Source organism: Lates calcarifer, linkage group LG19 (genome assembly GCF_001640805.2).
Source record: "Lates calcarifer isolate ASB-BC8 linkage group LG19, TLL_Latcal_v3, whole genome shotgun sequence".
Classification (NCBI taxonomy): Eukaryota; Metazoa; Chordata; class Actinopteri; family Centropomidae; genus Lates; species Lates calcarifer.
Window position 1 is genome coordinate 18304882 of NC_066851.1, and position 27920 is coordinate 18332801.

Here is a 27920-nt window from a genome sequence, read left to right on the forward strand (position 1 = left end):
GCTAATTTGCTGCCTATTATTGAGATTTACATCAAAGTTCACAAAGTACACTCTTATCAACAAACTCAAACCATACAGGCACTGAGTGGACTTGTTTTTCTGTCTTTCAGTCCAGTCTGAGTCCAGAGGCAGACCTCTGAATCCTCGCCATGGCTGATGTGCTGGAGAGCGGCGGGTCAGGAGCTGTTGGAGCGGCCAGCGTGGATTGGCAGAAACGCTGCATCGCTCTGGAGATGCAGCTACTGAGGTTCCGACTGCAGGCGGGGAAAATCCGAGAGCTGCTGGCAGAGAAGGTAAGGGCGAAAAGCATCATGGGTAGTATGGCGAGCAGAGTTTACACACAGAGGCTGTGTCTGAAATCACTCCTTGTTTACTCATTCACTACCCCCTATATAACAGACACTCACAAGTTTACTCAACAGTGTGCAGCAACTGAGATTTCAGATGGTTATAAATCATCAGCACGTGGGAAAATATATAGACCATACTGACAGGGGGGTTTAAATGCAATGAATTTGAGTTGAGTTCAAACGAATAAATGCTACTTCATACCCGACTTTCCAAAAAAATGACAGGCCTGCTATTCTGTGTAGATGATACATTTCACACAGAATTCAGACATTCAAATAAAATGGGTGCAGAGTAAATGTAGCACACTACACGGTCAGAGATTTTATGGTTTAGTCCTCTTGCATTTGCTCCAGCTCAGAGGTTAAAACTGGAGATTCACTCATCAAAATGATAATAAATACACCCAATAACTGGCAGGTGTAACTGCACAGCTGACTGAACTAGCTTAACTGACAGCTAACATACAATTAGCAAGCACCCGACACCCATTTCGGATGAGGAGTAGCCTTAAAGAGGTAATATGGTGAATGAGTCCAGTCTGCTGAGCTCCTGAAGCCAGCCACAACACAGAACTTTATTTTTAATTTTATATGCAATCTCCCCCTTCGCCTCTCTTCCAAGTGTTTGTGACTGTAGCTGAGGATCAGCGCAAAGACTGACCAGTAAATTGAGAGCTTTCTCCTCCTTACCACAGCCCTAACAACAGCTGTTACACCTAAAATGCCAACAGGCAACTTGTGAAAGAGAAACTGGCAGGTTTGTCATAAAACTAATGAATGGGTTACAGGGTTCAGATCCATTTGCAGCAGCACAGAAGAAACTGAAGTTCAACAAGCAGAAGATGTTGAACTCAGGCTAGGAAATGTGTCATGAGTTTTGCCTGGAGATTTGACCTGACACTGTTTTTTACATGTATAGGTTAATATGAACAGAATGTGTGGCCATTTGAACTGTAGTACTACAGTGGAAATAAGACATGCCTCTAGATATTCTGACTAACTACATGCAGATCTCCCTGCCCCATCATCGTCTTCCTCTCCTTCTTCTGGCACTGTTTTGTGCATGAGGAAACAATAAATGCATGTGAATCAGTTAGAAATACAGGTGTGGATGACTGTGTGTTTATGCTTGTGTGCAAAGACAGATGAGATTACTCCGCTTATTTGGTAAACATTTGGTCCACTCACTCTGTGTCATGAGAGGTTGGCAATAGTTTCAGCCAAAATGAATATTTAAGGTTTAACTCATCACTTCTGGTGCTTCCCTTCAAGTTGGGGAAATAACCGCAAGAAGCTGGCCAAATGCTTGTAAAGTTGTGGCTGTTGTAAAGCCCAACTACCAGACACTTTGGAAAGTAATCAACTGTCATCAGGAAATTCAGTCCAGTTCTGAAGACTTGTTGGTAAAAGAGTGGAAATGTTTGGATTAGAGAGAGGAGGAATGAGATCAGTAGCAGAAAAACTGTTCTCCTGTCTTGAGTTTTCTACGGTTTTCAGTCAGTTTTCTTTGTAGCTTTACAAGTGGCCGCTCTTTATAAACTCAAATAGCTCAGAGCTGCTTTTGTTTTGAGTGTCACAGTGGTTCGCTCTCTGTATCATCTCTAATTCTGGAGCAGTCGAGTGGTTCATTCAGTCAGTCAGCAGGATGTTTACAGTCCAAACATAACCCTGTGGCTGATAAGAGCTGGACGACTCCCTGCTGTGTCCTCTGTCAGGTTCTGTCAGGCCTTCAGCTCCTCTGTGAGATCCCATGCAGCACACTTACACTCTCAAACACACACTCTCACTAACATTCATAACTCGAACAAAGGGAGAAAAAGTCATTAATAAATGGTTCCACTATAATGATCTTGGAGGAGCATCAACACCAGCTGAAGTTCTTGCAGCATTTGATGATCCACAAAACATAAATAAAAGTGTTTTTTTTTTTTTTTTTCTCTGTGGCTTGTGGCTCCATTGTTGTTTATAAAATAAGCCACACCATTACTATGGATGACATGCTCCTTTATTATTATAATATCAGATCTCTGATGTTGTGCTCGTTGACAGTTGTTTCCACCACTTTAGGTAACAAGTGACAAATCCCAAACTCCTATAGCTACATCTATGTGGATGAGATTGAGGCAGCTGCACAGGCTGCAAGCTGATTAACTAAGTGGTCTAACGAAGTCAGTAATAATCAGTATAGTTCTGTCATTACTGTGCAAAAAAAAAGCCTGCTGCTACAGTGGCTGCTGGGCGTGACGACCGAAAATAACATAAACTGGATGGATACATTACTCGCTATTGATTGTTTAGTTGGAAATTATTTAAATGATGTCAGACTGAATGAATGAAGTGAAACAAGATGGCAGTTCAGTCTCATTATCAGGCTAATGAACATTTAGGAATTCAGTTTGTTTTGGATCAGTCCTATACACCACTCTGGTGATAAATGATGCTAATGCACCAAATATGTATCAATCCGCAGCTAAAAATAGTCCCCAACAAATTCACTGTTCTCTCCTGTATGAGTAACATATACTGAAAACTACAGTACCCAGATTATTTGGTCAAGATGCTGAGAGGCAGATTGATTGTTAATGCAGTGCTGATTTTTGTCTTTCCATGGGATTTTTTGACAATAAGAAAAATATAGAACAATGCCAGTCTTATCCCTTAACCACCATTAATTTACCTACATTCACACATGCACACTTGTATAAACACGGCATACGTACATAGTCATTTTCAAAATGGGCTGATTACTCAAATTTCCGTTTCTCCAGATCATACACAACATTTATTGTTAAATGTTGTTTCTGGCCATGTCGCCAAGAATAAGAGATCCAGTTCTTTTTTTTTAGTCTTTCACTTTTTCTTTCGCTCTATCTCTCATAAACATACATGCATGCACACTCTGACAAAAACACACACAGCGCTGAGCAGGGTTTAAGTGGAGGCCCATGCTGCTGAGTGTGTTTTTCTGAGTTTTTTCTTTTTTTTTTTTTTTTTTGGTGGGGGAGTTGGGGGGTGGGTGGTGCTGAGTGACTACCATTCCGTCATGTTATTGCTGTTTGGAAAGACTGCTTCACGCTCTTCATCTCCTCTCTTGCCAAGTTAGGAGTGTTTTACACATTGACCCACTTTGGTATGGAAAAACATGAAAAAAAAAAAAAGCTGACGTGGTTGCCTGTGACATGGCATTTATCTCCAGAGGCTGACTGCGAGTGAGAGAGAAGAGAGAGAGGAGGAGATGCCCCATTTGCCTTGTGAGGAGTGTAACAGGACGATTACTCCATTTAAGAATCTGTTTGAGTTTTTCCTGTGGATTGGGAATGTGTAATCGACAGCTGTCCGCTGATAGGCTATAAAAACTGAAACTTCTCCATACAGAAAACATGGAAGAAGATATTAGAAAAGTGATTGGCAGGAATACTTGGTTTACTTTTGGCACAAGAGTGACACAACTTTATTATGGAAAAAAACTTATTTTGGAGATAAAAAGTCAAACAAACAAGCTAAATCTGTCCCTCCACTTTTCACATCTGTTTACATCCCAGTGTATTGGCACTCAAAAGTAGAGTTCTATTCTCTAATTTATTGGAATGATACCAGCAAGGTTTTAACACTACCATTTGGTCATAAACCAAAGCATTAGATAAATTCTGACCTGCTGGTGGCACTAGAAGTAAAGGCTGGGGATCACTTAATTTAGCAGGATTCATCCTCAGAGGACCATGAATGTTTGTACTAAATCTCATGATATTCAATCCAATATTTGTTGAGATGTTTCAGTCTGGAAGTGGCAGACTAAAAGCTCAAAGCTGCCACATTCAAATTAAAAATGATGCATAGAAAATATCTTTAGATATTTAAAAAGATTTAAGATGGGGTGCAAAACAACAGCACTGCACGAGATTCAATAAATCACACTAACGAGGAAAAAATGCTTTACAGTTACAGCTGACTCGCTTTATTTCAATTCAAGACAATATTTCAACAAACCAAAACATCCAGAATCTAGTAAATAACAAATCAAGACCCCACAGAAGGGTTTCTGAGAGATGAGGTTTACAAGAGTGGTTTAATATCAGAATCCTCAGTGAGACTGAATCAGAGCTTTGTGGAATTAAATCCAGGAACTTTGGGTTCGAGTTTCAGTTGCCGTCCCAGAATATAGTAATACCTTATTCAGAGGAATTTTTAAATTGGGTGGTATTCCCACTTCAAGGTTTCCTTCCATTACTTGGCTAATCTAATACAGGACAAATTAGATTAATCTCTTCCATAAGCCTCACGTGGCTCGAGGAGCAACACACTGTTATTTTACTCAGACCGGTGGTATCAGTCAGCGAGGAAGACTGCAGAGAGATCACCAGGTTCACATTTGTGTGTATAAATATTTCTTTTCATGAGAGGATTTGTTTGGATCAGCTCCTTTTAATAGTTCAACTGCCTCACTTTGTGTTTCATGTTAAGGCTTTTTGGCTTTTACTCAGGGAGAGGGGAGAAGTAGCTTTCTTGTGAGGTTTCATCTGCTGTCCCACTGATTAAAACACCCACCCATATCTATAATGATTTAATGATTAAAATGGATTTAATAGAGAATCACTGAGGCATAGTGATTATAGGTTACTTGGAGTAGTCAACTTAAGCACTGATGTTCCTCTTGTGCCTTAATTTAACTCTTCCAGTATTTTATCTCTCTTTCCTTTCATCTGTTCATTCGTATTCCCCTCTTTTTTACAAGCGGTTTTAACATTTAATGATTGAACTGGACTCATTACTAAGCATCCAATATAAGAGTTAATGATTAAAGTTGAGAGGCAGGTTGAACCCTCAGTAAACAGCTTTTTCACAGTGAAACCAGTTTTGAATAACTCTTCTTTTACTTTCTTTACTATTTAAGATAATGCTCTTGAGCAGTTCGTACTAATGTGCACAAACAGGAGCAGACAATGACCACATTTTCAGATCTTGATCACATGAATGATAAAAAGAAACTGAAAGAAAATGTTTTTTTTTAAAATGCTGAAAGATTTTAATAATCAAGACACCAGGGAATCTGAACTATATTAGAGTCAGACTGTTTCTGGCAGTAACAATAAACAGATATTTAGCTTGTGGCAGATCTGTTAGCTGCAGATGATCTGCTGTCTGTAGCCTGCTCTCATCTTATCTCTGCCTCCCTGGATACTATCAGTCCCTCTGAAATCCACTCTAAAGCAGAGACACCGCTTCCTATAAATAATATACCTAAATATACCTAAATATTCCTAAATATACTCAAATTAAAGATTAAAGATTTACCTTAATCTCAGTTAAGGTAACAGTAACGGATAAGGCTGATGATGTTCTATATTTTTGTTATTATATCAGTACTTTTGAGGATGAGGATGTCTGTGACTCTCAACACCAACCAAGCCCATTCAGTCCTACTGAAGCAGGTCACAAATATATGCTTTTAATTGTCTAAAAGGCTAAGCAGGTTTTCAAAACAGCTGAGCGCTTTGGCTTTCAGCAAACATTACTCTGACAGGAGTAAATAGTGCATTTGTTGGGGCCTATTTTCAGCCGTGGATTTGTTAGTATTTACAGCAGCAGGTCATGTGTGTGGGCTCGACTCCAAATACATGACAGTGCCTGTGTTTACTGTATGAAGGAACATGTGACCCACTGCAACAGTGTGGGTCAAAACACTGAGTTTTGTGTTGGGGGTATTTGGCACAGAGGAAAAAGCAATATCAGGCTTTAGATGCATAACACAACACTTTAGTTAGATCAATTTATTGTTGGTTTTAGGGGATTGGTCGACAAAAAAATAATATATATTATACAGACATTTATACAGACATTTTTATCCTATTAGCTCAAACTGCTAATATGTGGCTCTTCGAAACACGACCCCCATCTCATCCATTTTCAGCCCTCTCAGCAGCAGAGGTTAGTGAGCTGCACTGTGCCCTGACAAATGCTGGATAGCAGGCATAGCTGTCTCACGCTTGCTCAGTGACTCAGGCTTCATGAGCTGGACTCTGCAGCAGCTAAACAGACAGATAGACTGACACCACTATCTGCCGCAGTCTGTATCCATATCTGATAACCGACAGGTTACAGAAGCCCATTTGATTGCTCAGACTGAGGAAGAACTCAAGGCGGAGATGAGACATAACAGTGATTTCCAACCAGGTGTATGGCTGCAGGTATCTAATATACTTTTTGATGTAAAAATAATAATATATCCACATACTAAATGCTGTAACCTGAGCACAACATGTCTTTGAGCAGTGTGTGAAAATTGGTTAACAAAGATGTCTGAACAGTTAAAGGTAAAGTAAACAGTTCAAATATTCAGCTAAAATAGTTAGTTAATGAATTAAGAGTTAAGATTGCTAAAAGTAAGAAACTTATCTTCTGCCATTAGTAGTACAAGTACAGACATAACAAAACCAATCAAAACATTGACAGTTCAAAGCCTTCATTTTAAATTCACAGAATAATTAGAACATGAATGGTGGTATTGATGAAGGGGTTCTATTGATGCATATGTCTCATCTTTCTACTCAGCTGCAAAAAACTTGCCTTAAGGAGGCCTCTTTAATCCCAGTTGCAAAGCTGAAGCTGTTCTCTGCACAGAGTTAGTTTCTCTTTTGAACTGAGTGACTTCAAACACACAGCACTCTTACTTTAATGAAGTTAATTTATGACATGTAGGCCTGGCTCCTTCTGTATACACTCTCTCTGTTTAGGCTTCTGTTTTAGCTTCACACTCACAGTGTTGCCTCGCTCACATGCCTCAAGGTCCAACCACCTCCACCTCCCGACCTTTAACTTGTCTTCCAAAAGGCTGTTTGATGACCACTTCTCACATCTGTCCAACGCTGTGACCTCCGAGGTGCTTTATATTCACCTGAAGTGCTTGCTTTACTCTTCCTATTTTTGTTCCTTGAATGGAGAACGACTGCTGTTTGCTCTTCTCTGGCTCAAACCTTTGACTCATGACAGAAACTTTTGACCTTGAGGTACTGGGGAGGCATCCAACCGCTAACCATCAGCCTCCACCCACGCCTCCCTCTCGCAGATGCACTCTGGGTTTAGTTAGTGTTAATCTGGCTGCGAGGAAGCATTCAAATATAGTGAGTGGTGGATTCTGGGAAGGAGGGGGCCTTTATGGAGGTGACAAGAAGGCAGAAAAGAAAGACAAAGGAAAGGGAACAAAGATGACAGGAGGAATTCAAACGCATCTCTCAAGCAGAGTGAATCCATTAGTATGTTTGCTCTCCTTTCAACTGGGTCACTGAACTCAGAAGAAAAGGGTGTCCAGTGTTGAAGTGGTGTGTGTGCGCAAGCATTTGGGGGTATTTTTGTGCATGCACTTGTGTGTGTGTGTGTGTGTGTGTGTGTGTGTGTGTGTGTGTGTGTGTGCATGGCGTGCTGAGAGAGAGGGTACTTGCAGATGTGTGCATACTTGCAGGATGGGCAGTGTTTGCCTTTGAAAGCACGAGTATGCATGCTTGCACAAAAGGTGACGCAAGCTTGTGCACACACATGCGAGCATTCTTCTATCACACTGTTGTTTGACCAGCGGTACAAGTGTGAAAGATGTTCAGCCTCCTCTGAGAGCCTCTCTGCTGCTTCTACAGTGTCTCTCTACCCTTCTGCTCAAAGTGCCACTCCCTGTTAAATAGTAAATTGTTTGATTTTACAGAAGATTATCCTCCTTGTGCTGCTTTCTTCTCTCTGTCTCTCTGATTTGGCTGATGTTTTCCTCCCTGCTGAATTCATGCTGCCCTTCATTTTTCTTTCTTTCTCACCACTTTTATTGATTCCATTCCTGATTTAGCAACATTTTCTTCTTCATTTTAATTTTCTTCAAGTGCTTTCCTAACTTGGCTAGTCTGTTAAAACTCCCTAGTACATTAATCTTTTAAATGTCTTCCCTATGGCAATAGTGATTATGAAGGATTAAGTGTAGCGTCTGTAGGTGTGTGTGTTTGTAAAGGCAGGCTACAGACTTGGTGGTCTAATTGTCTAATAAGACCTTTTGTAACAGGTTACACGATGTGTCTTGTCAGAACCTGTAGTTCTGAGCTGTAGCTGTATTAAATCTAAATACTGTGGAGCAGAGGGAGTCCAGCTCCAACTTTTAGTAGTTGTGAGAGCTCTGGATTTTCCCATGACCACCACTAACCTCCTGCATCCCATACAGAGACTGACTGAACTGTGTTCAAAAACCATGGTAACCTCTTTTGTCTTTTGTCACAGATGCAGGAGCTGGAGCAGAGGGTGACGGAGGCCGACCAGCGGGCGGAGAGTGCTGAGAAACAGGTAGAGGGGCAGTCCGACTTTGCTCTGGTGATGTGTTAGATATCACTGATTACTTTGGTTTGTGCAATTCTATCATAAGTGATTAAAACATTTTCACATTTAAAAAGTAAACCTTAGAAATAAAAATTAAGAATACAGTTTAATCTTTGTAACTTTGAGGCCATGATGATCTTATCGTCCAAGAATTGAATGAATGAATATTTAAAATGAATTGTTTTTTGTTAAATTTCAATGCGTGATTTGACAAAAATACCTTAACTTAAGGTCCACTTGCTAAACTTATCCAGAGCTTTCAACTGCATCTCAAGTCCTCCTCAGTGATTGGAGTTTGCTCTGATTGTGTTTGAGCAAAACTTGACAGGAGAGTCCATCTGCTTAAGCAAAAGCTCTAGAAAAAACTAGTAAGTTGATCTTGAATTATTTTATTTTGTAAAACTACAGTTTCTAAGTTGAAGAATGAACTCTCATGCTCAGCACTGACTGATGTTATAAAAAGTCCTAAATTTGGGATCCATAAAGTCTCATATTCAGTTGGGTTTTATGTTTTTTTGTTGGACTTCTAACCACTAGTTAGTCAAGCTTTGATGTGACTTAACAAAAAGAGAGTGCGGTTTGAGGATAAGAAACCTCATACATGTGACACTTTGTCTCTCTTGCCGTTGGGTTTAATCTCTGATTTGCTGTCATTACTGGCTGCTCCAGGTGTTTACTGTAGGTGGTAATTTAATGGCAGTCTTTCTTTAAAAATAGAAGTACCTAGGGGCTTAGAAATACTTTTTTCCTCACCGGAGTTGGGGAAAAAGTATCCTCTGTGTTCTGTTCTTGGCTTTGTCTGCTGCCCATCAAAACTAAACGACCCATGCAAATTTGAGCTGTCTTTTGGCCATGCGTGCGCATTTACTCTTCTAATTATGCATTTCAGATCCATGTCATGGAAGAAAAGCTGAAGTCTGCAAACATACAAACCAGCGAATCAGAGAGCTCCTTGTACAGAAAGTATCAAGACCTGACCAATCAGGTTCAAGAGAAAGATGCTGTGATAAAGAGATTAGAGATGCAGCTGGAAAAACAGGTATGGATGGAGCCATCAGATAAAGCACAGAAATGTCCATTTATGTTCATAAAATGTAGGTTTGAAATAATCCACAAACTCTTTTTTCTCTGACTGCAGATCTTAGTCAGAGCCCAGGAGGCAAAAATTATTGAGGAAAAGGCTGCTAAGATTAAAGACTGGGTCACCTTTAAGCTCAGAGAGGTAAGCTCAGACATGTATAGATACATCCATGACTGAAGTCAGAGCCTCTGGGAAAGCTCTCACCCTGAGAGACATTATCTGTGGCAACAACAGATGCTTATGATTAAAAGTATATTATTTACAGCTGTTTATACACTTAAGTTTTACCTGAAAAGTGCTGGGGAATTTTAAAAAGCGTATTTTTAAATGACAACCTATGCATCTCTGAAATTAAGAAGTTTTTAGAGAGTACATAAAACTTTGAGTTATGATTTCAGCTTCGTATGGAAGCTCTGAGAGGCAAGTGAGAAAAAAAATGTGGTTTCTGATCCAAATGATCTTCTCTCTTGTGCTAACTTAGGAACAGTTGAAAAAAAGGTTTTGCCAGGAAAATATTTCTGAGTAAATATTGCTGAGTTTTACTAGAAAGCAACTTATCCTTCACAAAAAATGAGAAATTTAAGAGAGATTATCCTGGCACAACCTTTTTAGTCAGCAGTTTAGATCAGACTTGCCTCTCATTTGCCTCTTAGGGCTTCCATAACGACTCCAAAACTCCATCATTCAATTGATTCCACAATAACTGGTATAAATAGATGCTACCAGCTACTCTAGTATGTGTTTTATTATATATATGTACCTTGTTGCAGATGGAGCAAGAGAACCAGCAGCTGAAAATGGCCAACTTGAAGCAGACAGAACAGATAATCTTGCTGCAGGACAAACTGCAATGTGAGTGTTGCTATAGGTGGTTAGAAAACTATACTATAAACTGATTTTGAGTGATATAAACTGATCCTTATGTCTACTTCTCTGCAAGAAAGCATATTTCCCAAAACAAACTGAACTATTCCTTACAACAGTTCGATTTAAAGGATGGACTGCGTATGAGGACAGAGCATGCATTAATATTTCCTAATTGTAATATAGGAATTTAAATTTCTTTCACTGTCACCCTCTGAATGCAAGTATTTTGTTACCAGTAGCTCAGTAAAAGGTCATGTAGACCAGTACAGAATTAATCTTGTTTGATAGAGTATATTCCCAGTGCTCTAGTTCAAAATAGTTACTGGTGTTGTCTTTCTCTTCCAGCACTCTTAGAGAAACCTGCGTCCTCAGGATCCCCTGCCACCTCCCCTGTAATGGATACCCACCTGGTGCCCAACAGCCCGCTGTTTCCTCCCAGCTGCCCCGGCACACCACCTGCCCAAGATGACAGCTGGAGACAGACAGGTCCTCGTGGGGCGGCCTCTAATATCAAGATCTCACCAACAGGTGTGCTGCCCCCGGTTCATTTTATCTTGGAATGGGTGGCAGGAAGCGTCTGAAGCAGTGATCTTTAATTCAAGCTGGGCTGATCACATGATAGGAACAGAACCAGTAATGATGGATTGTGAGGCTCACCAAAACCAGTGTTTCCAAAATCTTGTTATGCTCATTTGTGGTTAAGAATTGTGTTTTGATAACTTTATTAATTCTGTTGTAATTACAGTGACAAATATCTTACTACAATCAAGACCTCTTTTAAAACTACTCCTACAGTTACAGTTTCTTTAACATCATTTCCTTCAATTTATGTTGGCTGGCTTAAATCTAATTGCACCAAAATTCTCCCCTCTCAGATGTGAAAAGGCCTCCTGAACAGGTCAGTATAGGGATTTGCCTCGGAGACCTTGCAGCCCATGATGCTCTCTCTCCGGGTTGGAGCAGGGAGCGTCCCAGCAGCCCTGTTTCCATCAGCAGACCAGAGCTCCCAGTGGACCCAGAGGGTGAGGAGGGATGCTCGGACAGAGACAACTCCTCTGATGAGCTCAACAGCAAGTTCCGCTCTCAGTGCCTTCACTCATCCTCGTCCTCTTCGTCTTCGTCCTCGGCTTACGAGATGGCCCACGGACCGAGCTCCCCGGAGCCGTCCATCAGAATAACACCCAAAAGCCCGCTTCTGTCGCGTTCCCCATCCACCAACAACCCCTTCCCCAATCCTCCCCAGCCCTGTGGTTCACCAGTCAGGCACCAGCATGACTTTACCCAAAGTACGAACTCCGCTCACCCCCAGAGACAGCATCCAGCTGGTCAAGAAGCACTACAGCCAGCCGCAGCCCAGCCTGGACAGACTCCACCATCTCAACGTTAACATAGACATCATGACCCCATCCTCCACCTCCTCCACTCTTAAGAGCACCGGTACTTCCACCTCGCCCTTCTCTCAGGTTGTGGAAGAGACAGACATTGATGATGGGCTTCCCGACAGCATGGACGGGGTGGTGGAGGGATCAGGATCAGAGGAGGAGTCATCCCGGGACGGAGTCTCCTTTGTGGGGCTTGCAGAAGAGCTGGAGCGGTTGGATCCAGAAATTCTCAAGCCTCCAACGCCTCCTTTACACCGCTTTCCTTCATGGGTATGAGAAACTAGTGTTATCATTTCAGTTTATGCATGTTTCCTGCCCAAAACTCAGGTCTGAGAAACCATAAGAGATTAAAGGAAGGTAGTCTGGTCCTTAACATCCCGTAAAACCACAACTTCATTTCAGTCATTCAGTCATTTTTGCACTATGGGTTTTACAGATTAAACAGATGAGATGTAACATGTTCATTTGTGAGCTTTAAAGATGCTGATGATTTTGTTACAAGAGGAACCAGGCTAGCTGTTTACCTTTGTTTTAGTCTTTGTTCTAAACTAAGGTAATCGGCTATTACTCTAGAAGATTTATTTAGTGACGATCTTGAGGCCGAGGTGTTGTACTGTCTTAAAAGTGAAGAGATACATTTCTGATTGTTTTGCTCACTGCAGGAGAGTCGTATCTATGCTGTGGCTAAGTCGGGAATGAGAGTATCAGAGGCCACTCCTGGAGCCAGGGGCCCCGGACGAGGTGAGTCTCCTGCAGCCAGAAACAAGACACTAGTCCTCCACAACACTGCTATTACATTTCTGCTATTGCAGTGAAGCAGAGAGGAGGACAGTAAGAAGACTTTTTGCATGTCTAACCCTGTGTGTGTGCTTGTCCGTCTTTGTGTGTCATGATCCTGGGTGGTGTTGCCTGTGGTATGGGAGATGAATCAGTGCTGTGAAGTGACATGTCATTCAGCTGATGCTCAGGCTGCTGTGGGGGGCGAGTGTGGTCGGTTTGGATCTGTCATTGCTGCCTTTGATGGCACTTCCTCTGGCCCGAGGCTCCACACACCTGTGCAGATGTGGGCTTTTAGGGAGCCAAGGAAGAATATGGGAGGAGAGAACAGAGGGAGACGCTGCTTTTTAATCAGCTGCAATGAAAGGACGTGGTCTGGGTGTAATTACTGCTATGCTTTCTGTCCCACCATCATCCATTTGTCGGGTTGCAGACAGTAATGTTTGACAGCTCTCTGACTATTGAATTTCCTGACTGCAACGTACACGTAGCTGACTGCCAAAGGGCTGTTGTGGATTAAGTCATAGCTTGCTCAGCTTATTCAGCTTCCTCTCATGTTTGTGCCTTAAGGTGCATCTGTTGTTGGAGGATTTTGATCTTTGGCAAAATAAATACCATGGACAAGTTGTACTTTGTTCCCTTTTTTTTCCACCAGCGGTTACTTCAAAAGCTACAGTGCTGTTTCAAATGTGTGTGAAACAAAGTGGATCCAGTTCGTCCTAACCTGGTCTATATTAAGACTAAGGTTAACACATGTAATGCCACTGTGAAGAATAGTCATGTCACTCAATTGATTATTCTCATTCAAGTTATTTGTCACTATTCTCATATTCCCCCAAAAACCCTCCCAATGTGACCTAAATTTCCAACACTGCTGATAAATAAAACATTGCATTAGTCTATTTTGAAGGTGCTTTACATCGCTTTTAATCTCACGTTTTGACAGTTTTTAAATATCAGTGATGTAGCCATGAATGATCAGATGCTTTTTAGAAAGTTTTTATTGTATTTTTATTGTATCATTGTTTGTGTCTTGTGTTGTTTTGGTTGTGCTGAGTTATTTTTATAATGGTACTTAGTCACAATCAATGAAATGCACCTTTGCTCAGTTTAACATGCTGCTACAGCTTTTGATTGGTCGGTTTGGAATGACCAGTAGCTTATGTTTGCTAATGTTAGCTAATACTAGCAAATTATGAACATTACAGAGTGAGCTGACTGTATGTTCTTGTTTAGCTGTGCTACTGGTGCACTTTTTTTTAGCAGTGGCTACTGTTTAGCAGAAGTTACAGTCTTGTGTTAAGCTGTAAATGCTGTGCTGTTTGCCGTTGATCCGTGCGATGGCCTTGTTTCTAAAAATAAACATTAAATGAAATGATTGAACTGTTTTCCTGTTTATGTTGCAGGGTCCAACTTACCCCAGTACCCAGCGGCAGGTCCGTTCACCCAGTTGATCTATAAGAATATTAATGTACCAGTCTATACCACACTGAAAGGGGTGAGTGAAATGTTCTTTATTATTGAGGGTTGACAGTTTACTGCACTGAAGGTGGTGTTTTACTTTACCATATTCTTTCAATTGTTTGTTTTAGAAAGCCACTCAGATCAGCAGTGTACCTCTGCCTGATGATGACTCTGGGTCAGAGGATGACAGCAGCTCTTTGGCCAGTTTACGGACCTCCATCCTGAGCCCGGACAGGAAGGGCAGTGTCCCTGGAAGCCCACGTGCCGTCAAGAGAGGTGAGGATGGTAGATTATGGTGTACGCTTGTTGGCAATGGAGTTTTTAGATCCAGAAATTTCTGAAAGTGCTTTTATCCAGTATAAAAGAGGCAACAATATGATTTTTTCTGATTAACATAATGCTATGCAATTGCAAGATGCTGCATTATTGGTATGGAAAGTACCGGGATACATTAACTGAAGACAATGATACAGCTAAAGGGAAAGCAAAGAACAACACTCAGTGACTAGAGATACTCAGCACTGAAATTCACATAAAATAATTGCTGGGATGCACTGAACATCACACACTGATGATATCCAGTAGTGTAAGTCTGGATTTTCCATTTAAGAACCTTCTGTCTTCAACCACCTGTTGCTTGCTGGCTCTCAATCAAGACATGTATCATTTATTTTTTGTGCTTTTCTCCCTTCAACTACTTCCAGTGAATCTTTCTTACTGTACTTTCTGTTCACCCAGGTGTGTCCATGTCCTCCGATAAGCTCCGAAAGTGACTATGCCATTCCTCCTGATGCCTACTCTCTGGACAGTGATTACTCAGAACCGGAACATAAAGTCCAGCGGACATCCTCCTACTCCTGTGAAAGCACTGGGCCTGTGAGTAAAGGGCTCTTTGGGCTGTGTTACTCCACAATTTAAAAAATGACTGAATGTGGCAGTAATTAGCCAGTTTAAATCCACATATTTCTACTGACAGCGTGGCAATGAATGTAAAGTGGAGAGCTTTTCTGTGCTGTTTGTGTGTGTGTAGGAGATGCTGGAGAAGTCTGGGTACCTGCTGAAGATGGGCAGTCAGGTGAAAGCCTGGAAACGTCGCTGGTTCATCCTAAGGAATGGAGAGATCCTCTACTACAAATCTCCTGTGAGTGTGTCTCGTCGTGAGCCTACCCGCCTGCTTCCTTCTAAGGTTTTGCTGTCTGAACAGAAAACATTTCAGGAATATTTCTAAATTTTATGTGTTTACGTGTGGGTCAGCTCGAGCAAAGGCTCAAAGACCATCTGAACATCTTGTAACTAATAAGATGGTCAGACCAGACTTGAAAATATATACATTAATGCATCTGTGATCACTGCAGTTGAATTTTCTGATGGGCTTTTTGCATAATTTTGGACAGAAATTAAGACTTCTGTTGTGTGTACATGTGCGTGTTTTCAGAGTGACGTGATCAGGAAACCTCAGGGTCAGATTGAGCTCAACTCGTCCTGCCGTATAATGCGTGGAGAAGGTGCACAGACATTTCAAGTAAGTGGAACTTTTTGTAAGAATACTCCAAGATGAGGAAAACACGATTTAAACAGCACATTATGACTACTTTCTTTTGGAGGCTATGCAAAGAATTGAAATGGTAGTTCAGTTTTTATAGATGTACAATTTGAAAGAGTGTGGTATAAAAGAAAATAGAAAAGGGCAGCTGTGAGAGTGCACATGCAGCTAGACACGCACCGGCTCTCTTATTATAGCACTGCATCACAGTACAGCTTTACTGCTGCATACCAGGGAAGCAGCTTAAGATGACATCAGGTATAGCATTGGACTGGAATGTTTTCCTGGCTCTTCGGAAGCTGATTCTGATCTGCTCTGACACGATGATGCTATCTCAGTCGACCTGGCTTAGCATTTTTCCCATATTTCTTCCCTTTCGTCCAATCAGTTGATTACAGAGAAGAAGACCTTCTATCTGACCGCCGACTCACCCAACATCCTGGAGGAGTGGATCAGAGTCCTGCAGAACATACTCAAAGTCCAGGCCAGCAGCCCTGTTACTGTGGAGACCACTGCCAAGCCCACTGTGAGAGGGTGGCTCACAAAGGTCAGGAGCCTGCAAGTCTTCACACTTATACTAATAACAATAATTTCAAGAAGATACAGTACAGGAAGTCAGTTAAAAGCCTGTTTCCTATAAATTAATTCCATAGTTGTAGTTAGAGCAAATTAATTTTTATCATTTTTGCTTTGCAAGACTTAAATGATTGATTGCTTTCATCTAATTTTCTAATAGATTAATTGATTTTACCATCTGGAATCCCACAAATCCAGACTAAATACAATAATGTCGAAATATCAGCATTTTTTTTCAGCTATGTGTCTATGTGTTTGTTGGTAATGTGGTTACATTTATTAGGTTAAGTTTATCTCCTTATCTTAATTCCACTGCATAGCTGAAACAGGTATAGGTTGGCCAGGCTTTCTCCCTGAAGAGGAGAATGCCAGAAATAACTCATTTTCAGCCTTAACGTCCTCCTTCAGACAGATATAGAAGCGTCTGTCACTGGGGTGGGGAGGGTTTGACAGAGCACTCTTAAGGCAGATTCTTAAAAACCGTTTTCACGTTGGGACACGGCTGTGAGACCAGAGCTGCTGGAATGCTACAGAGCCTTCCTCCCTCCTGCCCCCAACCCCAACCCCCCACCCACCCTGGCTCTCTCTCCCTGCCTTTCCTTACCCCAAGTTAGGACACTTAAACATGTGCCGTGTGTGTGTGTGATGGCTCTCTGACGGATGACTGACAGCCTCAAGCAGAGATGATGGAGCCCACGTCCTCACACCAACTCCCCCTCCAATCCTCTTCCTGCCAGTTGGCTTTGATCTGATGGTTATGACGTGATCTCAGTTCAGAAGGCGGAGGGGGGGTCGGCTGTTGTGCCTCTCAGGACAGTTAACCCCCGTGACCCCAGTTGAGGGATGCACAGCTGGCTACATGTTGAAAGCATCCTCCAGTGACACAACCACTCCATTTACATTTCTAAAGAAGTCAGCTTCAGAGACATGCAACTGCATTCCTGCTAAAATGAATTTGAGAGCAGCAAGGATATCAGAGTTGGATGGACTGTTTTCATTTGGCAGCAATCTGTTGTTACAGTTTGGATTTTTAAACTGTTGTTGAAGTCACTGAAGTTTCTCTGAAATGATTTGCACACCCACACTGCCTGTACGCCTTCTGGGACATCTGCTGGTCAGATGTTGAAATCAGAAATTCTCTGGCTAACATCTGTCAAACTGTTTAAAAAACGTTTTGGTCTGAGTTTCAGAGAATACTGGAAAAATATGTATAGTCTCATATTACTACTGTTTTGACAAATAGCCAGATAGTCTTGGATATTTTCCTGAAACTTTTCTCATACTTTTTTCTGCTGTTGTCTCTCTGTTTCAGGTCAAACATGGACACTCAAAGCTGGTGTGGTGTTCTCTGGTTGGAAAAGTCTTCTACTACTATCGTAACCAGGAAGACAAGGTTCACAAAAACAAGTCTCTCCCTGCTCTTAACATGCTCCCATCTCCTTTCAATTGTGTGTTTTACCAGCTATAATCTGTCCAGAATAATACATTTTTGACAAATTAAAGATCAGTGTTTACAGCTGCTTCTGACACAAGAAAAAGAGGGAGGTCAATTTAGTGTTTTTATTTAATCAGATACACCTAAATTTATCTGTATTGATATTTATGGCATCTTTTTTTCTATTTCAGTTGCCTCTGGGTCAGCTGCAGATGCGTGAGGCATCGGTACAGGAAGTGGATCGTTCCTGTGATTCAGATGAGGACTACGAGGCAGGTAGTCGAGGCTTCCTCTCCTCCCACTGCACCTTAGTGGTCCAGCCAAGAGACCAGAGTCCTACGTACCTGCTCATTGGCACCAAGCAGGAGAAGGTACAGGAACATGAAAAGTCTTAAATATGTTAAACTGGATTCAAATCTGTCTTTTTGTGCTCTGCTTGTATATTAACAAGTTTTATTCTTCACAGGACACATGGTTGTATCACCTGACTGTGGCAGCCGGCAGCAGCGCAACCTTCAAGGTGGGGACAGACTACGAGCAGCTGATTGGTAAACTCCTTGATGCAGAGGGAGACCCAGGTGAGAAATTTAAATTCCATAGTAAAGAAGCTTCACCAGTATCTCATAAAGTCATCACTGATTTATAATTTGGCAATTTGAGACTTGACTCTGAATTTAGTTTAGTTCGGAAAACAAAAATGGAGAGTTGGTTACTTTTAACATCCTGCTTTGCTTTCTTAAGTCAATTAGAAGTAACTAAAATGCCCTAATTACATTAGAAAGTCATCTTTTTTTAGTCCAAAAAACAGGCTGTAGGAAGCTTGTCCTGCCACGTCAGTCACTATAATCATTTTATTAAAATCCAGAGCAGTGCAGACATGTGTCCTATTTTTAAAATGTCGCTTATACCAAGCATACTTGTAGCAGCATGTTTTTCTAAACTGGATGGAACAGGATTCTTTCTTTGAACTTTGTGCTTTACAAATTAAAGATATTTTTCAAAACGTATAACGCTGTCTCATACCTCGTAGACGTACAAAAAAAGTTTTAATCTGAGTTTTAACACTGCACGTTCTTCATTGTCACTGAAAATATATTTTTAACACATATAGTAGAGTCTCTCTATAAGTGGATACAAATCTACTCAGTAGCATGCTACGTGTTATTTTGATCTACAGAGTCTGAAGGCCTTGCTCCACACTGCAGACAGTGTTTACGGCTGGAGCACTGTGTGTGAATTTTTGTCAGCTGTTGAGTCATTACAGCTTTGAAACTCAATCTTTATGTTTGTCTGTTTTTGTGTGGGTATATTGTGTGTGTGTGTGTGTGTGTGTGTGTGTGTGTGCACTGCTTCTTTTCCCAGAATCAGCCTTGTGGAGGAGCGAGGCCTTGAGCTTTTCTAAGGAGGGTCTGCGCTCGCCTCTCACCACTCTGCCCTCTGAGGCTCTGCAAACAGAAGCTCTCAAGCTTTTCAAGGTCAGCCTCTTCACCTCTCACCCCTCTTTCCGTCTCTCTCTGTCTCTTTTGTTCCATCCCACTTACTTTTGATTCTCCTCCTCCTTTCATCCATTTCTCCAAATCCCTCTCTCCTTCTCTGCCTGCCTCTCTCACTGCGAGGGTCTGTTCAAGACCTCATCCATCCTACTCCAGTTCATCCCCACTGCAGCCCCTCCTTTATCGTCTCTTACTCCTGGATGCGCTCCGTGACCCTCTTCTTCTCTTCCCTCCTGCCCTGAAACCAGATCAAAGGCTCGAGGACGAGGGCCCCAGCTCATTAAAAGTGTGGAAGAGAGATAATGGCCTTGATTATCTGCTCTGATTGAGGCTAACTGTTCCTCAGGTTTACAGCCAGTGTGAAAGGAGCCCTGGGAGGTCAGGGCCTTCAGAGAGCGGCAGCAATGGATATGGAAGCCACAGGAATGGGGGGGTGGGATCAGAGCAGAACAGGGACCCTTGTAGGAAGATGGAAGATCTTTCTTCTCTCTTTTCATCTCTGTAGCTCTTAGCACGCCCACCCAGAAGCCCCCACCCTGCCCCGACTCACGCTTCACAGCCCCATCAGCTACAGTAGGGCCACAGGATTGAAGGTTGAATGGATCGGCTCTCTCTTTGAGCAGCCAGCCTTAAAAAACAGTCCCAAACACACGCACAAAGAGAAAGAATGAATGGAGGTGACATGCTTTTCAAGTCTATGTTCTACTTCACGTCTTTGAATTATTAATGAATCTGACAAGACTGATGAAAACTGTTAAATTGGTTCTTTGTCTTCGACCAGCGCAGTGAACGAGAACAAAATAATGAATTTCCTCACACTGAGGCTCTCACTCATCTCATGCCAGGATGTTTTGGTTGTTTTGAATCTGACCTGAATATTATCATCACCCAGTGTTCTGTTTATTTTACCCCTGATTCATTGTCAACATGCTGCCTTCATTAAAGTATATAGTTTCTGGTGCGTCTTTGCCTCCTCCTGCTGGTAGCTCAGTGAAATTCAACATCACACTGAAAAATAAAAAGTGTTTTTGCTCCTCTGCAGTCCTGTCAGCTCTTCATTAACGTACTGGTCGAGTCTCCATCAGTCGATTACCACACATCCCTGGCCCAGAACGCTTTGCAAGTGTGCCTGACCCACCCGGAGCTGCAGAATGAAATGTACTGTCAGCTTATCAAGCAGACCAACCACCGCACGCCACACAACTACTCCCTCACGCAGGTCAGACAAAAGACGAAACAGATACAGATGATGGTGGTTAGCTCTGAGAATGTGAAGAGACTCATTTATTTCTGCTTGTACCACCTCGTCTTCTAGTGCTGGCAGCTGTTGTCTCTGTGCGTGGCTCTGTTCCTTCCTCAACAACATTTCCTCTGGTACCTGAGACAGTACCTACAACGCAACGCTGACCCAAGGTACAGTAAAAAAAAAACAATTAATACCTAAAACCTGTTCTGAGGCAGTTTTCAGTGCTTGGTTTATATCTCTGTCTTGTTTTTCCCCACACAGGAGCGAGGTAGGGAAGTACGCAGTGTACTGTCAGAGGTCTGTGGAGCGAACGCTGCAGAACGGAGAGCGCGAGGCCAAACCTTCACGTATGGAGATCGTCTCCATCCTGCTGAGGAACCCCTACCACCATTCACTGCCGTTCAGCATCCCAGTGCACTTCATGAACAACACCTATCAGGTAATACACAGCCACAGAAATACACACATCCTGTTTGTCACTGTCTCGCTTTGACAGATCCAAACACATTTTGTACTAAAGGTGTGTCATCTGTCTCATCTTGTCTCATCTTGTTGTGGACTGAAAAGAGCGCTGCATTAAAAGAATGCAAATTTGAGAGCGAATCAGGTGCCAAAACATGAGACATTTTACCTCTCTTTAAAGTTATGATGATGGCAGTCCAGTTTTATTCTCCATCTTGATGAACACAAAGTTAACAGTACACCAGTTTATTTAAAAAAAATATTCTACAAGGATGATTCACAGGCACCTATTTAATTGACCAGTGTAGTGCCCTCACTCACAGATTCACTCACTCATTTTGAGCAAACTGCAGATTCTCCTCAAACAGGAGGTTTATGGTCACTGTCAGATCACTTCGGCACCGCCTGTAGTGAAGGAGAGTGAAAGCAGCAGCAGCTTAGACCTGTAGATACCCGACTGGTTATCACAGCTAGTCGATATCTGCAGGACTAAACTATTACTCTCCTTATCAGTAGGTGGCACAGGTTAGACTAGACCTACAGGGACAGAACTGCAGGCTCTGAGGCTACTGTGTTGTGTTTCTGCAGCTGTATATCATCACTGCGTGTCCTTTGTTTTCTCATGTGCTGTAGGTGGTAGGTTTCGATGGCTCCACCACAGTTGAAGAGTTCCTCAACACACTGAACCAGAGGATTGGCATGAGGAAGCCTCAGCTGTCTGGGTTTGCCCTCTTCACTGATGATCCATCTGGCAAAGACCTGGAGCACTGCCTGCAGCCGTCTGCCAAGGTAGGGCTGTGGGTCACTGAGCATAAGTGGATGGAAGAAAACCCTCCACTCACCACTGAGGTTTTTAGCTTTCTGTGGTGCATCTAACCAAATCATTAGCCTCATGTTACCGAATGATTTAGAGGATCACTTGTGAGTAGTTTGGGACTATTCTGACAAATTGAAGCTGTCCAAACTTTTTGTGACTTTTTGATTTTCAGATGCATAAACTGTAATTAATTCCACTCAATCATGATAAATTGTCATTATGGTTTCTGAAGCTGTTCCATCATGTTGTGAGGCTGACTTGTTTGCCTTTTGTTAGATCTGTGATGTAATTTCCAAGTGGGAACAGGCCCTGAAGGAACTGCACCCTGGGAAAAACGAGGGCACGCGGATTGTTCGACTAACGTACAAGAGCAGGTTGGACTCATCTCTTAGTGATTTGGGCTTTTCAAGATGCAAACATGTTCCAACCCACCCACATATACACACTGTACCTTGGCATCTTTTATTATGTGGTCATAAACATCCGTCCAAAGAAAAGTCCTTTAAAAGCAAAACACAGACCACACAGTAAAAACTGGTGATGTGATACGTGTTCTGCCATTTTCACTTTTTGCAGGGAATTTTATAAGTGCTGGGATTTAGATTTCCTGCATCTTGGAAGTGAAGTGTGTATAATTCCAGCCTATACTGGGAAAACAAGTTTCATGACAACTTTTTTCTCTTTTTTTCCCTCCCCTTTGTGCACGTACAGACTGTGTTTCAGATCTCAGGTGAAAGGAGAGACGGAGCGAGAGCGCCTCCTGCTGGCATACCAGGTGAATGATGAAGTTCAGCAAGGCCACTTCCCTGTGAACAAAGAGCTGGCTCTGGAGGTGGCTGCCCTCATGGCACAGGTCTGTAAACTTACTGGACTAAAAGGACTTGTATTTTGATTCATGAAAACCTTCCATATCATCTGCAATGTTGAATGAATTTGTGTTATAAAACCCTCTCTCTTCTTTCATTTTTTTTACTCCAGGTTGAACATGGTGATTTGGAGCGACCGGCTGTCTCCTCTCCTACCGGCTCTCCTCAGTCTAAATCTCAGCTGATTCTCTTGCAGGCCCTGGAGCGCTTCTACCCCAAACGCTACAAACAGGACTGCAGCTCAGAGCAGCTCAGGTAAAACAAACACTGCTGCTGTCCAGATAAATACATCACTCAACATGTTCTTATCTGGAACCTGAAAACCTGATGTCCTCATGCAGATTTGTTTACAAAAACAAAGTCTGACGAACGTAGCGGTGGCCCTTTGTCATACATTGATCCATGAGATTGATCCGTCTGCATGTGTGTCACATGAGGCCAGATCAGACACTGATTCTGTTTTTTGTCATTAATTCAACCTAAATAATGCAGATACAAATCATATTTAAACCCAGCAATGTTCCTTTTCTTCTTCCAGAGACCTTACTGAGCGTCTGGCCACTAAGTGGTCTATGCTACGTGGGTGCAGTGCATCCGAGTGTGTGAGAATATATCTAACTGTGGCTCGGAAATGGCCCCTGTTTGGAGCCAAACTCTTCAGTGCCAAGGTAAATAAAAAGTTTATATAGTTGTTGTTAATTGCTTAACGTTGTACTCTGTGTTCTTTTTCTTTTTTTTTACAAAGTATGTGCATCAAAAATAAGTTTATGCTTTTCATTCATTTCGAACCCTAATGCAACCGTCCATCTTGCTTGTAAGCGCAGTTTGGACTAGTTAGAGACTAGGAAGAAGACTCAGAGAAGAAGATGAGGTGTTTGCTGGTGTGACTTACACCTGTAACACGACCCTCTGTTTCCTCCGTCCACAGCCTGTCCCTCCTTCTCCAGTTGAGCAGAGTCAGGTGTGGCTGGCAGTCAATGAGGATGGACTGTGTGTGCTGGACTACACAATGGTGAGTTTCAAATACCTCCATCAACACTGACCATCTTTGCCATATGTTGTTATGGAAAAAGAACATTTATTTAGAAAACTTGAAAATTTAGATTTAGATCTGTCTTTTTGGATATTTCCATTTGCTTTAGTTTAGAGTTCAAAAAGTTAGATTCCTTTTCACAACTGCAGTGCTCAGCTGGTTAGGCCACAGTTAAAGTTTTGTTGACCCACTGGTCTGGAATGATTTTTATTCTGTGGTGTTTCAGACACCAGAAATCCACAGGAAAATAAAATAGCCAGCCTCCAGTTTGACATTCTTGACCCTGACAGATAGCAGTTCCAACATGTAAACGATGTTAAAGCGAGCTCTGTAATTTTCAACAGCCCATGTTGGTCTGCTCCATTCTTGGTCTGGCGGGCAGCGTCGCTCATGCTCTCCCAGAAAGTCAGGGGAAAAAGGCAGAGTGAAAAATCACAATAAGTCACTGGAAATTATGTCACGCTGCATCACACTCAATTTGCCCCTCAAAAAAAGCTGAAACCAAAATGATTTCCCAGATGAATTCCAAACCCTATTCTGGGATCAGCAATAAAATCTGAACATGCTCCTTGTTTATATCCGTTTTACTGCACATTTCACACTGGCAATGCTTTCATTCTTCCAGCACACGCTGGTCACGTACTGCTACCAGTCTGTGATTACCTTTGGTGGCTGTCGTGATGATTTCATGGTGGTCACGAGCCAGCAGAGGGAGCCCGGAGTCGGGAAGAAGAGCGTGGAGAAGCTGGTCTTTGCAATGGCTAAACCAAAGGTATGCAACCCATGTGCATCGGCACAAATCCTTAGTCTGACTGATTTGTGGGTGTTGAAAACCGGAGCCACGTTTCTGCTTTGCCTCCATGGGTGAGGTTGTCAGTCATCATTTTGTCAGACGATCTGAAGCGGTCTTTCCCAACCAGGGAGAAACCTCTGCTGCTGGGGGTATGTGGGTAGCTTTGAAAAAAATTAAATTACAGTTTAATTAAGTACAAATACAGTACATCCACACATTGAATCAGCGGTAACACCTGAAGACCACCTTTGAGATTGAAAGACGTGTGATGTTGCTACAGGATAAACTACTGAAATAGATAACTGAAGAAATGTTTGAATGGTTAAAATACAGGGCTAAAGCAAATAGCTAAAAATCATGGATGACTGGTTGAAACTCTAAGCTTCTGCTGCTAGTAGTACAAATGGAAGCTTTGTCAAGCCAGGCCAAACACTTTCAGTTATATGAAAAAAAACTATACTATAACTATATACACTTTTATATAATTAATAAAGGTGAATAATTCAAATGAGCTCATCTGGAACGTGTCAGGTGGTGTTGATGAAGGAGTACTTGAGTTCATCTGATAGGGCTTTAGGGATACGTCTTAACAAAAGGCCGGGAACCACTGATCTATAGCATCAGCAGCTTATGCGTAAAGGAAATGTGGGTGGTTGGAGTGAGTGTTTGAGGTGTTGAAGTACTACGAGGGAGCTCAGAAGATAAGGGAGGAAATATACACCTGTTTTTACACAGCTGAGAGCTAATGGAGAGAACAGATCGTTTGTCTTATTTTATGTGCAGAATCTCTGTGGAGCTTTAACACAGAGTTGTGTTACTACTATGGGTGAAGCTGATGGGAGTAACTTCATTCTTGATTACAGATCAGTTGGGTTTCTCAGGTTTTCACAACTTCTGTGGACAATACTGGGTCTCCAGATCCCAAAAACTCAATGAAATACAATCGCTTCCTAATGTTAAAGCCATTAATCTCGTTCTGATCCTGCCCTGGTTTTGCTCTCGTCTCAGATACTGGAGCTGACTCTGCTCATGGCGAGCTACATTAACCACTGGAACCCCAGCCTCCCGTCTGCCTCGCAGCAGCCCCTCGGCCACTGGGACGTGGACAGCAGGCACTTCCCCGCCATGAACTACACCACCAAGGGCCCCACCTTACTGTGAATCCTGCAGGCGACAAGAACAACAAAGACTGTTTGACTCCAGGGAGGCTTGATGACAGCAGGTACCTTTAGTCGGCGTTCATCTGGAGTGTGTTGGGTCGCATGTCCGGGTTTTTCATTCTCACAGAACAGGTACTAGGAGATTATTTTTTTAAGTGTTTCTTATGAAGATTTAGATTTAGAACTCTTAGGTTCAGTCTTGTTAGACTATTTATTTCTACAACAAGAGAGTGTTTAAACTCTGCTTAAATTAGGCATAAGGTCATGTTCAGATTTGTTGAAAATGGACGTTATTGCTGATTGCCATTTGTCACACTTCCTTCATGTTCCAGTCTTCCAGATCTCAGACTCTTCTCTTTCAGAAAAAACAAAGCTGTTGTCTGAGAGCATGGCTGGCTGAGATACAGTGTTGTGTGTCGCTGTAATTATTCACCATGAATTTTCACACATACTTGACAATGAACCAGATTTTAAATACATGTAAGAGGTACTGTGCAATTAGAAAGGGACTGATTCATAGATTATAGTGTCTTAATTTGGTATAATACACTAATATTACTATAATTTAGGGCTGCAACTAACACTTATTTTTATCAATTAATCTATTTTTTTATTTTCATTTAATCTATGATTCTGTTAGTCCATAAAATATCAGAAAATAGTAACAGATATTTATCACAGGCTCCCAGAGTCCAGGTTGGCTTGATTCAGATTCATTTAACAGCCCCAAAACTCAAAAATAATGGAGAAAAAGAAAGACAATATTCACATTTGAGTGTATTTTTGGCATTTTTGCTTAATAAATTACTTAAACAATAGTTGCAGATTAACTGTCTGCCAATTTACTTATACATTTATCAGTTTGGGCTTGTACAATTTGACTTTCCTAATTTTTTCCCCAAAGAAACTGAGGTCATGTTTAAGGAACTTATATAATCCTTTAATATTTTTAATGTGAAAGTTAATATTAGTTCCCTTATCTAGCATAACGCAGGCCAAAAAATGGAACATATGTGAACAATTTTGTCCAGATCACCTTTTAATGTAATGTTATTGGTACTCAATAAGGTAATGGGACAGAAACAGTGATGTACTGTATGTCTAATGCATCTGGGAAATTTAAACAGCGCAGTGTTCACATGTTCCTTTTCTCTGAAAACTTCAAGACATGCAGCGTTTTCATCGTCCGATCACTCACTGTTTCAATAATCTACAGTCGATTTAAAAAGGAGGGGACAAGTTTTAAAAAAGAGCTACCAAAATATTTTAATGACTTGAACTGTTTTGGATCAAACCACTGTCTTGCTTATGTCCATATTAGTTATTTATTTTACTTCCAACATTTTTTTTTTTTTTTTGGCTTTTGCTTAAAAGGAAAGGTTTTCCACAACTGTCACGTTTGTGTGGGGAAAACGGTTTCCTTTATGTAGCAGAGTAATTTAAGAATAGTTTGTCTGTTACTGTACCTGTATTAGAATGTGTTACAGATGTTTGAGAGATGGTGTCTTTATCTTTATGTTGCCTGTACTGTATGTGTGTGTGGTAATAAAGTAAATGGTACAATCCTCTGTTAGATTGTTTTATTTGTATTTGTATTTAATTTTTTTTACATTACTTCACTCAAATTGTATACCTTACAGTGGTGAATGATTATGTTTTAACATATCTGCTTCTAAAATACAATTTATTAGATTAAACCACACAGCAACATAAACAGCTTCACCTCAAATAGTTACAACATTTAAATGCTCTTTAGACATTAAAGTACAAAACAAACTCACAAAATGACAGCAGCAGCGGTATTCCAGCAGCTCCTGTGTTAGCGAGGCAAAATAACTGTTTTTGTCATTGGAGTCTGGTAGCAATATATAGCAATGTTTCTGGTTAAACAAAAGATATCTTCTTCTTCTTTTTTTTAAAAGGTCTATCTCTGTGGGAACCTTATAATGTTGTCAGACACTAATCTGATCTGATCACTATCTGAGCCTGTCAGTGGCAAAAACAAACACTTTAGTGGACGTACTTTGGTGTTGACTGTTAGATTACATTACAGCAGCTGTTCTTGTTCGCTGGGTACACCATTCTTGCTCAACACTGCACCAATTCCAAAGACTTTTGTTCCTATCAATCATTTACAACCAAAAACATGAGAAAAATTCCAAAATACCAGAGTTATCCTTTAATGCATCACTTGGGCTGAGTGATATGATACTTGTGTACATGTACTTGAGA

The 27920-nt window shown here is 41.5% G+C and overlaps 1 protein-coding gene across 1 annotated transcript; it reads left to right on the forward strand.

Annotated features, from left to right (window-relative positions):
• On the forward strand, positions 1-27256 carry plekhh1 (pleckstrin homology domain containing, family H (with MyTH4 domain) member 1). Its single transcript, XM_018663473.2, is given in 31 exon segments — positions 1-293; positions 8598-8660; positions 9583-9732; positions 9832-9915; positions 10545-10626; positions 10987-11169; positions 11517-11893; positions 11895-12293; positions 12686-12764; positions 14207-14298; positions 14393-14540; positions 15003-15019; positions 15021-15140; positions 15295-15405; positions 15700-15786; positions 16196-16354; positions 17696-17776; positions 18010-18189; positions 18285-18396; positions 19181-19293; positions 20354-20530; positions 20627-20724; positions 20819-20996; positions 21653-21808; positions 22113-22210; positions 22548-22689; positions 22815-22957; positions 23241-23370; positions 23631-23714; positions 24361-24507; positions 25537-27256. Coding segments are annotated over 31 exon segments (4287 nt in total). The 5' UTR covers positions 1-149; the 3' UTR covers positions 25690-27256.
• The last annotated feature ends 664 nt before the right edge of the window (positions 27257-27920 follow it).